Here is a 14,657-nt window from a genome sequence, read left to right on the forward strand (position 1 = left end):
AAGTAACTTTTACCCAACTGCAATGACATCCTTTTTTCCCCTTGACCGTTAGTTTACATGGGAAAACGTGCGGGGAGGGGGTTGGGGTTTACGCTTACACATACAACCATTTTTGGGTGGGAATTCTAATTTCCAACAAGATTCAAGCATGCAACCAAGCATTGAATGGAGAGGACTGAGCTGTCCAACTGGGTTTAGAAATTGTTAACTCAAGGGCAGTTTGAGGTTTCCAGGGTTTGGATTAGTTATTCGAGGGCAGTGGATTAAAGAGCAATTCAGGGTGTGTAACTAATTTGGGTAATCACTAATCAATAAGTTAACATAATGCAAGCACCTAAAAGCACTTCAACTAGCTTTTTAGCTTCATAGCAGCCAAAAATGTATCTTCAAAATGCATTTCTATCTGTTTCTAGATATAACTTACTTTTCCTGATTTATGCTGTCTATATTGATTTGATTCAAGACTCCGGATTAACTTGGATGATAAAAATGAGGGTTAATTTTACCTCAAGCTGAGCTTGTAAGATGTTGGCAATACATTTCATTCAATTCCTACTATCATATTTGAGATGTAAGTAATGGCTCAATTTTATTCCCACTTCATTGCACGGGTGATTTCCCATTCAACTGCGTCATGATCTTGATCCATAAGTCCTTCAACCTTTTTCCTGCAGTTCACCAATGCAACTTTGAATGTTTCGTGCTCAAGGGATGATGGGTACATTATCTGCTCTTCCTGATATGTCAAATCCAGAATATGAAAAATAGTAAGAAGAGAATTGAGCACTTAGTCGTGCTATCAAGCATCAAACACAAAGTTCCAATCAAAGGTCAACGGTTACTGGGTCATTGAGAAATCGGCAGTTGATACTTTGTTGAGTATATACCATATAGTCTTTGAAGCAACATGTTATAGTAATTCTTTTGAAGAGCCAAAGTATCAACAAAAATTGGAGACCACATATAGGAACACTTTAATTGCCTGTCCATGGCACTCAAAAAAGGATTTTTTTTCAAAATAGTTAACTTTCACCATTTTCTTAAAATTCGTGGCAAGTGAAACAATTTTGCTCCTGAGAGAAAGCAGCAGGTATGTAATATATATAAATATATTTATTGTCGAATTAATAATCCAAATTCCGGTTTTCATGTTAGGCAGTTGGGTTTTACCTCTGGTAGTTCGCAGAATTCATCAGGAGTTATTTGCAGCAACTCCACGGCAGTTTGACCAGTACACCAGGCAAAGATTTTTCCACTCTCATCTGCAAGAGTTATTTTTAAATGGAAACTCCATGCCAGTTCTGCATTGCATTTACATTGACAGAAGCTGCACTTGAGATCCTCAATGGAACTATCATCACGAAAATAACCACAAGACGTATGTGATAGTCTCGTAGTCACGTGACAATGTTCAATTTGATCCAGCCAGACTCGACATACCTGGAATACAAACAACCCCACAACCATAATGAGAAGTGCAAATTCAGTTTTGCATAAGTAACATAATGACAACAGAAATGAGACTCTAATAAGATTCTCTCTGTATCTCCAGCAGTTCGATTAACAGGCGTCAGAGGGGCTTAATAGGAAACCTATCTACTTCAAAAGCTCAATCCTTCAACTTTATTAAGCTCCTTAAAGATGAAAAAAAATACAGATGTAATTCTAGCATTTGAACAGACCCCAATTAAATAGAAAGTTGCTCAACTTTTCATGTGATGCAGAAACTGTAAATCTTGAGCAAGAAGCAATACCTAAGTTGCTTGTTCTAGAGACAACTTACAAATAGAAAAGAGTGACATATCCAGTTTGGATAAGTTGCTTGTTCTAGAGACAACTTAAAAATAGACAAGAGTGACATATCCAGTTTGGATTTATGATCGATACATCTACAATGAAGGCTATTTTCCAGCTAGGAAGATTGATAGAAATTTATCACGAAAAGAAGAAAGACATACACATGTTCATTTACCTAGAGAAAGCATATGATAGAGTATCACGGAAAGTCCCTTGATGGGTGATGGAGAAGAAAGGAATTCATATTAGATATATAAATGTCATAAAGGACATGTACAAAGTAGTTGTCACTAGTGTGAAAAACGTAGTAGGAGACAGAGAGGAATTCCTACAGCAGTGGGTTTACACCAGGATTCAGCATTGAGCCTCTACTTGTTTGCCCCAGTTATGAATGAGCTAAACAACACAATACAAGAAGAGATGTGGATGCTAAGATGGATATGCGGACATCCAAGATTGGATAAGATTAAAGTGACAAAATTCGCGAGAAGATTCAAGTAGCACGCATTAGGATAAAATGAGAGAAGATCACTTGTGATGGTCTGATCACATACTGCATTGACCTACAGGTGCGTCGTCTGTGCGTGTGAAACGATGGTGAGTGAATGTATTAAAAGTGGAACGGAATACACCTAAAATCACTTGGAGGAAGTTGTCTCAAAAGAGCTCCAAATCTTTGGAATCAATGCAGACTTAACTATAAGTGATATAAGTGATATCTACTTGTTGGGAATAAGTTTTAAACTTGTTAGAGAACTTCTATTATTATTAGTAGTAGTAGTAGTAGTAGTAGTAGCAGCAGCAGCACTATATATATATATATATATATATATATATAATGTAGTACTACTATTAAAAAATTAATCTTTTACTTTCACTTTTATTTTATTTCCGCATGATAATGATATGGGTTGAGCTTTAAAAAAGTGAGATTTTTATGGCCAACCCCAACTTGATTGGGACTGAGGCATAGTTGTTTGTAGTCATTGGAAGTCAACACAAGTATAAGAGCAGATAAACCAGATCTTAAAAACCAGCGCTCATATAAAGTAAATACCCCTTTGAGATCAAGGGAGACCATAATCCTAACCCTTTGCAGAGAGAAATCTTGAAATGGATGTCAATGTTCAAAGCAAGAGAGCATACACAAGTACCAGTAGGCTCGACTGATAAATCAGAAAGGCAGAAGAGAACATACACGGATACCAGTAGGCTCGACTGATAAATCAGAAAGGCAGGATAACTTGTGAAGAAAAGATGAGTTAAGTAGCGCTGGTAAGCAACTAATATTAATAAATGAAGCTCCACCATCATTCTCGAACCACTGCAGTTCTAGGCTGTCAAAGCAGAAAGTGTGGCAAGGTTAGATGACAAAGCTGTAATAACAGATGGTTAAGTTACCTATTTTCCCAATTTTTTGTTTATATAAAATCCTTGGAAAGATGATGTTTTATAGATAAGTTATTATCTGTGAAGATTGCATATAATCAGAACAGTCACCTTTTTCTTGTCCCCATAGAGCACGCCAAACCAGATATGTAAATACTATGCCCCAGTCCTAGTCTCCCTAATGACCTGCAAGGATATATTTCTGTAAAGTACGTTTTTCACACTGATTGATCAAAGAGAATCCATATAACTTTATTGGTTCGAGAATATCTTTTTTCACATTGATTGACCAAAGAGAATAGCACATAATTTTATAAATTTGAGAAAAATCTTCCTACCAGGATCGATCAAAATGTAGTCTCACCCAAACTGCACCAGTTACATCTTGAATCTTAACAGAAAATACTGGTTCTTGAGTACTTCTGATGTCAGCAACAATACCATAGAGGCTTACTCCGGTCATCTTCTCCCGAAGATCAATAACAAATGACTGCAAACTTTAAAGTTGTAAGATGTCAATAACAAATGCCTTCATAATGGTGAGTAATGGTGTTCTTCAACAGAAAAAAACCATCCAGATTATTTTATCACCAACCAACATGATTACAGACTATTAAGACTCTTTTCTTTATAGAATGCTTTGTAGGAACAGGGTAAGCATAAAATACTCTAAAACTTTATTTACAATGTTTTGCAGTGAATCAAAAACATATAAAGCTCTACGTATGAGAACAGACTTCAATCGATTTGTTTGTGAAATCCAGATACGAACAGAAAAATAGCTTACATCAATAACAGATACATAGTCAGGTCAGAAGCAGTGGCATTACCCTCTATGGATGTAAGAACCCAAGATTGAAGACCAAAAAGCATGCAAATGAAACATTTTATGGTGAAGGTGAATGAACTAGCATGTCAATCAAGATGTGATTAAAAGTCAGAAACGCCTTTAAAACAGACTGTTTCTTTTTTTGAAAAATAAATTCTGAAATTCAGAGCAAAATGCAAGTAGGGATGGCAATGGGGCTGGGCGGGTTGAAACATTTATTAAAAAACCCTGTTGCGGGGCAGGTTGCGGGTTTCCTCCTAGCATAGCAATTGCAAATGTTCCTTGTTTTCATCTCTGTAGAAGAAACACTACTACAGCTGCCATCTTTAATAGGAAAATCATTGTTACAACATTAAATTTATTAATGTATGTAACAAGTTTCCAAAAAGGCACAGGTCTCTAAATTATTAAGAATAAACATCGTCATATAGAAATAATTTGCAGTCATTAAGTCCCAGCTGGAATTAGATCACTTCTCCAGTTATAAGTAATTGGATAAATTAACCTAGGAAAAATAAAATGTTTAGCTCATGTACTAAGACCAAATAAGAAAAGAATCTTTTGTTAACCAACATTCAAAAAAATAATGAATCATTTGGCTACCACTTTCTATTTTCACAAACTTAATTACATGAACTTATATGTTATTTTATCTGGGTTAGCATGTGAAATACGATTATGTACATATATTAATACAACTTAAAGTGAGAAAATCATCCTTAGTTATACAAGACATTTAGATTTATTGGCTGTATGACTTGGGAGAAAATTAAAAAAATAAAGAAGGTCATCCGTGCATTCACTGAAGCGAGAGAGGAAAATTGATTTACTAATCTATGATCTTAGTTTTTAATTTTTTTTCACTGCAAAATAATGCAATATTAAATTTTGATTTAGCTTTTCTAGATTTTAAAAAAATAAAACATACGCGGGGCGGGGCGAGTCAGGGTGGAACGGGCTGATGTTGGGCGAGCGGGTTTAAAACATAGAAAAATGCTATGCAGGGTGAGGCGGGGCCGATTGAAATTTTGCAGGTTAAGGCTCAACCGGTTCTGCCCCTTTGCCATCCCTAAATGCAAGGAAGATAGAAATTCCAACACTCTATATATCTAAAGCAACTGATAGAACAGAAAGTTTTAAGGAGCGCAGGCTTACTCGGAAAGGATAATTACTGAAGTCAATAGAACCTTGAGAATTACAAGGCAGGGAAACCTGGGAGACTACAAGTCCCTGACTTGGATCCATAGCTCTTGATAGTTTTGACCCTTTATGATGGTTCTGCGTCAATGTTACGGATACCTGAGAATCCCGTGATCTAAGTTTCCAAGTAGTAATAAGAATTATCATCTCTTAAACTTAATCATTCAGGACTTACTTGCTCCTCATGCCGAATAAAAGGCACCAGATATAACTGTGTTGCAGTGCCATATTCAAGGCAAAATTCTTCAGATAATTCAAGAGCACTCTCAGTGGAACTCAAAATAAATGGTCTATCCAGGGCAAGCGTACTTCCCACGCTGAAAAGAACGAAGTTACAGCCAGGTACAGAAGCAGGAAAAAGAGAAAAGCAAACAAAAACAAACAAATTAAAGGGAATACATATGGTATCATACCTAAATACGTTTGCAAGCAGAACCTGCTCACCCCACAAAAGAAATTTTGAAGTGACACCATCAAAATCAACAAGATTAATTTGCTTCCTCTGCAAACTACCATACTTCCCTTGAACCTCCGGAGAAGTAATAGATTCAATCCTGTAGCCATTTGGGACTAGGGTATATCAACAATGTAGCAAAATGTACAGTACCAATACCAGATGTGGAATACTACACTTATATTCAAATTGTAAACAGTCATATGACAGAATATTGCACCTTGCACGTAATGAATAGGAGACCCCTTGATTGACTGTACCAAGAGAAATGGAAGAGAAGGAATCTGCACAAAATCGTGCTAAAAGCAACATTGCATCATCATCTTGGTCCTACATTTGGAGTAAGAATCACATGTTTGCCTGTAAACCAGGACATGGGTTCACCAAAGAAATTGGAAATGCAAGAATACTATTATAACAATAGATCCAGGGAATAAGGATGTATCAGCTCGTGTGCACTTAATTTTATCTAGCTAATAACATTCACCAAAAACCCTATTTCAAAATGTTAACATAGGAAAACAATAGTGGTAGAAGATGAAAAGATCAATGCAAGTTTTGGAGCTTATATATAAACTGCATTCATTAGTGGTGAAGAAAGCATTAAATTAAAACAGAGTTTTGATTTAAGATTGTTAGTCACATCTGTACTAATGGAATTTGAATTTGCTAAACTTATGAATGGTATATAACTTCTTTGTTGTTGTTGAAGAATTTGGGGCATGAAGAGGAACCGACACAAATTTGTAGCAAAAATTTTGTTTTATATCAACAACAGATGAACTTGCAGACAGAACTACATCATAAGGACAAGGATAAGATGGTTAGTTGAGGCAGCTTTTCATTGAACTATCATTTAATTTTAGGAATGCCTGCACAACTTTTACATCGGAATGATTTCTGGCTCATGCTAACTGCATCAATCATTACGTTACGGGAATATAATAACATGTGAGATTCCATGGTCATGGATTTAATTGAGGACAATAATTCTCCCTTCCTACGCACTTTTTGCAGAAACCAGTGACGAAGGAACCACACACAACACATCACCTATTGATCTCATCTCCTATCCACCCTTCAAGCCGTTACATTAACCCTAGCATTAGTCCAGCAAAATATCTGCTAAGTTATCAGATAAAGGGAGAGGGCGGGTTACTGAGGTGCTGCTCTTTTGCTACAATTTGCAGTGGGAAACAATAAAAGATATAATATGCCTACAATGTCTAGAATATTAGTAAATCTTTGATAAGACAAACATGAAACAACTATCATAAATGCTGAAGCACAAAAACACATATAGATTTTGACAATACCTCATCTAACAGTATCACAAGATATTCAGTTGGCAAAAGCCGTGCATGACCTGAACATCCAGTGGCAGTTCGGAGGCGGCATCCTGTGAGGAAAACTTCACGACCTTTCTTCAAAATACCATTCTTTGGATCAGCTAAGCTGTAGAATCTGCTCTATCACAATTTAGAGCTCTAAGGAAGCCAGGAAATACAATATCTAGAAACAACTCAGGCAGCAAATGTTAAGTAGAATAAAAGGACATGAACAACAAATTTGCAGAAGCAAAACATTATTAGCTACGCTCTTAAGTCTAAACCATCTTGTTTTATTCACATACCACTTAAATTCATATTATATGGATATCAGATCATATAACCAATATAGTATCACTGTTAATGTTTGAGCTTAAGCCCTTTTAGTACATCAATATCAAGCCAAGTAAGACCAAACACTATATTGATATCATGGCATATCATCATTACCACTTGAAGACTAACAATCTTTTATCGAAAACAGATAAATCTTTTGTACATAAAACATTCATAAACCATTGTAGGTTAACTGCATTAATGAAGTTTGAAGCTTGAGTTACACGACAAACTAATTTTTTGCAATCTTAGTTATAAATGTTAGGCGTCTACAGTATAGGGGGGAGAGAGAGAGAGAGAGAGAGAGAGAGAGAGAGAGACAAGAAGGTCTAAGTAAGCAATTTGAGCTAGTCAATAAAATTATTGTAGACAAGGAAACGTTAAATTTGGCATGAAGGTTAGGGTGGAACCATAATAAATTTTAGAACAGAGGATACAGATCAAGTAATGACTTTAAGTTGGTAAAATAAGCTTTAGTGGGATCATCATACTCCACTCAATCAGGCAAAAAAGACATTACCTACGGTGAAGATACAGATCTATTGTATTAGAACTCCAAAAATCACCCAGATGAAGCATATAAATGTTTGTTCCTGGAAGAAAATCAGCATATAACATTCGTAAGTTTTGATCTTAAGAATGAAGCAGGAAAAAAGCCAGTGTATGGGAAGTTAACCAGTCAAAAGCTCCATGCAAAAGATTTTAACTTTCCGTGAACTCAATGTTTCCAAATAAATAAACATCAGAATTAGCATACGTTTGCCGTTTAACTTGGTATAATTAATCTAAGAATTGCTATTAAAATTTTAAACACATAGCAAGTGATGCAGAAAGGATTCTCCAAGAAATAAATACTTTTTTAAATGCAAAGACTTTAAGCATCATTTGCATAATGCAAGTTCCATAGTGGTGATATAAAATAAAAGCATAGACAGTAGAAAGACATCAGAAGATGTAGTAATGATTTATCAATCATAGGACAACAGATTGAGACAGTTTAATCGGAAGAGTGCAAATGTAATGCCCACGCATTATCACCTCATGACATAAAATGTATATAAGCGGAATCAAACCTAAAGGTCCAACTGTACCTGGAAGAACGAAAGTGTCTATAATGACAGCTTCAATTACACTGTTCAAAGATAAGAACTTTTTCTCATATATAGAGTCAATGGTGACAGTGTTAGGAAGCTTTGCCCTCTTATGCTTCTTCTTCATGTGACTAATACATTCTGACTGTTTCTTTGGAGCTCCACTCCTATTCAATTCATTCCAAGCCTGCACTATCATTAAATCACCAAAACATGCAAACTTCAAAAATTGTAACTCCAACCTAGCATATTCCTTGAAGTATGGGGGAAAAAAGTACTACTCTTTCTGACCCCCACCCCCCAAACCCCCCTGGCCAAAAAAAAAAAAGAATGGCCATGTCCAGAGTGCGAGCATAAGGCATATTTAATTTTCCATGTGAATTCAGACATCATTTTTTAAGAAAAAATTGATAAAATTTACTTATTCAGAAACCGCATAGAAACTACTAATAATAAAATCTTGTTTCAATAGTTACAAGAAAATTAAAATATTTTTAAGAATTTGTAGTAAGCAAAAAAAAATGTTTAATTTCTCAAGTAGTGATTTCTCACATGGTGATAGTGACATCAGTCAGTCTGAGGAGGGAGCAAATTACTGGATCACAAAATTACTAAATGAAAATATAAAATATCAGAGATAATAGAGCTTTTATTTTTATTCAATTAACAAATTCACCAAAATACTTGAAAGTAGCAAAAAAGCAGATGCGCAGGCGCTTTAATTAATGTGAATGGGCGTATTGAACCTGAAAGAGATCGGAGAGGAGAATAGCGGAGGTAACTCCAGATGAATAAGCAATGCAAGTCTTGAGAATCTTATAAGCAATCCAGCTCCAACTAGGGCCCTTTGCTTCATCGGGAGATAGTACGGACTTAGCGTACTCAATGAATTGAAGAAATGGATCTTCCTCTTCCTCTTCTTCTTCTACTTCTGATTTCTGCCGGCGCCCCAATTCCATGGCTGAGGCCTCATGGTCCTTGATGCAGCTACGCATTACCTGATTTGAAAGAGAGCTCATTATTTGAACTCGAAACCCTAATCTCTGATGTGGAAATGACGGGCTTTTATAAGGGGATAACTTTTAGCGCGGGAAAGTTCTGCAGATCGCTGTTGTGTGGTCCGACGACGTCGTCGCTTGGTAAATATGACAAATAATTTAAGACGCGTGCGAAGGAAAATCATTTTCAAATAATTATTTTTAAAAAAATCCAAAGTATTCTTAAGTGTTATAAATATATTATATTACGGATGTTTATTTGGTACTCCGTTGTAAATAAGCTTCCTCAAGAAGCTTATCCATATGGGACTCCGCCGTAAATATGTTTATCTATTTAGAAATAAGCCTCCTCAGGAAGCTTATCCTTTCGATACTACGTTATAGATAAATATTACCCCCAGTAGAAGATAATCCATACCTAGTACAATAAGCTTATCATTTCAGTACTCCGTTATAGATAAATATTACTACTGGTAGAAGATTATCCATACCTAGTACAATAAGTTTATCCTTTCGGCACTCCGTTATGGATAAATATTACCCTCGGTAGAAGATTATCCATACCTGATACAATGAGATTATCTTTTCGGTACTCTGTTTGTGACGACCCGGCCGATCGTCTTAAGAATTAACGCCCTGATCCCCTATTAACTGCTTTCCCCGTGTTTATTTCTGCTATTTTGAATTGTCGGGATGTTCAGTTCGAGTTTCGGAGAGTTTTGGGACACTTAGTCCTTAAATTAGAGCTTAAGTGTTGGAAATTTGGCCGTAGTCGGAACAGTGTGAAGAGGGCCTCGGAATGGAATTCTCATGGTTCCGTTAGCTTCGTTGGGTGATTTCGGGCTTAGGGGCGTGTTCGGATTGTGTTTTGGAGGTTCGTAGCTAATTTAGGCTTGAAATGCCAAAAGTCGAATTTTGAAGTTTCCGGTTCGATAGTGAGTTTTTGATCCGAGGGTCGGAATGGAATTTCGGAAGTTGGAGTAGCTCCGTAGTGTTGATTGTGACGTGCGTGCAAAATTTCAGATCATTCGGACGAGGTTTGATAGACTTTTTGATCGAAAGCGTATTTTTAGAGTTTTGGAGTTCTTAGGCTTGAATCCGTGGGTGATTCGTCGTTTCGATGTTGTTTTAGGTGTTTTAAGGAATTGTATAAGTTTGGACAGTTGTATTAGACTTGTTTGTGTTTTTGGTTGAGGTCCCGGGGGCCTCGGCATGATTTCGAAAGGTTGTCGGAAGGATTGGGAGTTGTTTGAGCAGCTGAAGCTGCTGATCTTCTGTCATAACCGCACCTCCGGTTGGGTCCTGCAGGTGTGTAGCCACATAAGCGTAATTGGGCAGGAGTAGTAGGATCCGCAGATGCGGGAGATTTAACGCAGAAGCGGTACCGCATCTACGAATGGGGCATCGCAGGTGCGGAGAAGGCTGAGTTAGTGATTGTCGTAGATGCGACAGGTTGTCCGCAAAAGCAGGACCGCAGAAGCGGATTAGCTGGGCAGAAACATATAAATTCTTGCCTTCGCGAATTTGAGCTATTTTTCACCTATTTTCAAACGGAAAGAAGGCTTGGGGAGCATTTTCAAGAGAGATTTTCAGAGGAGTTCATTGGGTTAAGGTCTTTGGTCCCTAAACTCGCTATTGGAGTGATTTTTATCATTATAAGCATGAAAAAATAAGGAAAATCAGTGGTAATTTGGGGGTTAGGGATTGATTAATTAGAGACATTTGAGTGATGATTTGAGGGACTATTTGAGGTCCGATTTTGGTACTTTTGGTATGACTGAACTCGTGAGAGTGTGAGGATTCTGGAAATATAAATTTTATCCGATTCCGAGACGTGGGCTCGAGGGGCGTTTTGGTCATTTTACCTAATTTTGCGTATTAGTTTAGAATTTCTTTGTAGAATCAGTTACTTGAAGTGTTATTTACATTATGCAATTGAATTGAATAGATTTAGGCCATTTGGAGTCGAATATTCGTGGCAAGAACGTGGTCTCAGGTTGATTTTGAGCTGGTTCGAGGTAAGTGGCTTGCCTAACCTTGTGGATGGGACCTTCCCCCTAGTATTTAGTATTATTGATTATTGAAATGTCTTGGTACGTGAGGTGACGAGTGCGTACTTGTGCTAATTGTTGGAAATCCGATTTTTCATTAAGTAATTACTTTTTTTTTCTTTCATGTGTTTATTACTTGCACTATTAAGCTTGTTGTTAGCTTAGGAAAACATGTCTAAGTGATTTAATTGCTTTATTTGCTCAAACTATTTTACCTAAATTCTGTATAACATGCTAGGCTAGAATTACTTGTTTGCCTTAATATGAAATTTGACATTTCTGAATATTTTCCTGTTGTTGTTGTGTATTTACATTGGGACTACGGATGTGGGATTCCGGTAGATCCCCCTGCACAGTTATATGGAACTACGGGACCACACCCGGTAGATTCCCCCAGTACATACATTTAGGACTACGGAACGGGATTTCGGTAGATCCCCGCGCACTATGAGTTAGACTACGGGACGGTATCCCAGGAGATCCATTGGATAGGTATATCTGGGACTACAGGACGGTATCCTAGGAGATCTCTTTTTTTTTGTGCTGATTCGTATTTCTTTTGTGTTTACTTTGCCTCTGTAATAGTTGTTGTTGTCCTTTATATCTTATGTTACTTTTACTGTTGTACTTACTTATACTGTTTTGTTCTACACTGTCAAACTTTATATTTTATTTAACCTCAGTAGGGCCCTGACCTTCCTCGTCACTACCCGACCGAGGTTAGGCTCGGCACTTACTGAGTACCGCTGTAGTGTACTCATGCCCTTTCTGCGCATGTTTTTCATATGCAGATCCAGGTACTTTAACTCAGTCCTATCACCCTTGAGGCGAGGCGACTATTCCAGAGACTTCGAGGTATATCTGCCGCGTCCGCAGACCGAGGAGTCCCTTTCTATTCTCCCTATTGTATTAGCCCTTCTGTATAGCTTTTCCTTGTTAGATTCTGGAGTTAGACGCTGGTAGACATTCCGAGGCTTATGGTTTCATGAGACTCCGGGTTTTGGAAAATGTTGTTAGTTTCGAGAAGTTGTATTGTATATGCCGAGCGGCATTTTAAATATTGTTTCATTCGATTATTTTGGCTTTTAATTATTTCTTCTGCAAGTTTTGTTTATTTTCTGCATTTGTTAGGCTTACCTAGTCGTAGGGACTAGGTGTCGTCATGGCAGCTCACGGAGGGCGAACTAGGGTCGTGACACTGTTATAGATAAATATTACCCTCGGTAGAAGATTATCTATATCTGGTACAGTAGCAGCTTGCAGTAGCTGCTTACACAACAACTTCCTTTCTTCTATAAATAGAGGAGATTTCAGTTCATTATGTATATAAGTTTGAAGTCGAATAACATATCAGTTTCTCTCTATACTTGTCTTTACTTTACGGTCTTTAATTTATAACACGTTATCAGCACGAGACTCTGCCATCTCGAGCAAATACTTTGAAAGTATTAAGGTACGAACTTTCTTTTTCTATATAATGTCAAATCTTTCTAAACTTGAATTTGTAGCCCTGGATATATCGAGCAAAAGCTACATGTCTTGGGTGCTTGATGATGAAATTCATCTTGATGCGATGGGTCTGGCAGACACCATCAAGGATAAAAATCAGGCATCAAACCAAGATTGTGCCAAAGCAATGATATTCCTACGACATCACCTTTATGAGGGCCTAAAAATGGAATATCTCACTATTAAAGATCCAGTCATACTGTGGAATAATTTGAAAGATAGATATGATCACCTGAAGATGGTCGTTCTTCCACAGGCACGTTATAATTGGACTCATCCAAGGCTACAAGATTTAAATATATAAGTGAGTATAATTTTGCTATATTTAGAATTATTTCCCAATTGAAATTATGTGGTGATAATATTACTGATCATGATATGTTGAAGAAAACTTTCACCACTTTTCACGCCTCGAATATGCTCCTGCAGTAGCAATATCGAGGGATGAGGTTTTAAAAGTATTCTGAACTTATCTCACATCTTCCTATAATTGAGCAACATAATGGGTTATTAATGAAAGACCATGAAAGTCGACCTACTGGTTCTTGTCCATTCCTTGAAGTGAATGAGACGAACTTCCACCAAGCTAGACGTGAAAGAAGTCGTGGTCATGGCCGTGGTCAGGGAAGAAACTCTAATCATGATAATAATAATGCACCAAAGAACCCTCCTCACCACCAGCAGTGGAAAAGGAAGGAACAAAATCATGAAGCGGTGCAAACACCAAATGCAAAAAATGCATGCTATAGATGTGGAGGAAAAGGGCACTGATCACGTACCTGTCGTACGCCAAAGCACCTGGTTGAGTTTTATCAAGCCTCCCTGAAGAAGATAGAGAAAAATACTGAAGCAAATTTTATTTCTGAAGATAATTTAGACTTCATGCATTTGGATGTAGCTGATTACTTTGCACTCCCAGAAGGAGAAACAAGTCATGCAATTGGTGGTGAATCTGTAGAAATATAAATATTTTAATTTTTGTTGTTTGTAATAGATAGTATGATTATTTAATTGTTGTACATAAATAAAAGTTATGCTTTGATAATGATGTTTATTATAATATATTTTATTTATGTCATTTTGAAGAATATGGATAATCCTCAAATTATGTTTGGATCAAAGACAAATCATGAAGATATTTGTGTTATTGATAGTGGAACAACTCGTGCCATATTCAAGGATCATAAATACTTTTCTTATTTGCATAAGGAAAAAACAAATGTTTCAACAATTTTTGGTAATATAAGTTTGATTGAAGGCTCCGGAAGAGTCATTATATTTTTGTCTAAGGGAACAAAACTTATTATAGACAATGCATTGTTCTCCTCCAAGTCCTGAAAAAACTTGTTGAGTTTTATAGATATCTACCGAAATGGGTATCATGTTGAGACAATAGATGAAATGAACGTGGAATATCTTTGTATTACAAAGAATATTTCTGGCCAGAAATGCATTGTAGAAAAGTTACCTATTTTATCTTCTTGCTTATACAATTAAAAAATTAGTACAATTGAAGCACACTCTATCGTAAACAAGAAGTTTACGGATTCAAATACTTTTGTGCTTTGGCATGACCGTTTGGGCCATCCTGCATCAATAATGATGAGACAAATTACTGAAAATTCGAGTGGGCATCCATTAAAGAACCTGAAGATTCTTACAAATGACGAATTTT

At 36.7% G+C, this 14,657-nt stretch overlaps 1 protein-coding gene across 3 annotated transcripts; it reads right to left on the bottom strand.

The window, feature by feature from the left end:
* Positions 1 to 335: 335 nt before the first annotated feature.
* LOC104234354 (uncharacterized) lies at positions 336 to 9,508 on the bottom strand. Of its 3 annotated transcripts, none has more exons than XM_009787908.2 (13): positions 9,171 to 9,508; positions 8,425 to 8,611; positions 7,854 to 7,926; positions 6,986 to 7,133; positions 5,890 to 5,999; positions 5,629 to 5,769; positions 5,391 to 5,532; positions 5,171 to 5,314; positions 3,525 to 3,676; positions 3,298 to 3,372; positions 2,996 to 3,134; positions 1,171 to 1,440; positions 336 to 668 (listed from the first exon to the last, which is right to left on the bottom strand). In XM_009787908.2, exons 1-13 carry the CDS (start codon positions 9,441 to 9,443, stop codon positions 657 to 659), a joined length of 1,866 nt encoding a protein of 621 aa, XP_009786210.1. In that variant the 5' UTR covers positions 9,444 to 9,508; the 3' UTR covers positions 336 to 656. The 3 variants fall into 3 exon arrangements, with proteins under 3 accessions (XP_009786210.1, XP_009786209.1, XP_009786208.1); XM_009787907.2 differs by having other exon boundaries at positions 336 to 736; positions 5,171 to 5,293; positions 9,171 to 9,506; XM_009787906.2 differs by having other exon boundaries at positions 336 to 736; positions 9,171 to 9,504.
* Between the last annotated feature and the right edge of the window lie 5,149 nt (positions 9,509 to 14,657).

This window comes from Nicotiana sylvestris, chromosome 9 (genome assembly GCF_000393655.2).
Source record: "Nicotiana sylvestris chromosome 9, ASM39365v2, whole genome shotgun sequence".
Taxonomy (NCBI): Eukaryota; Viridiplantae; Streptophyta; class Magnoliopsida; order Solanales; family Solanaceae; genus Nicotiana; species Nicotiana sylvestris.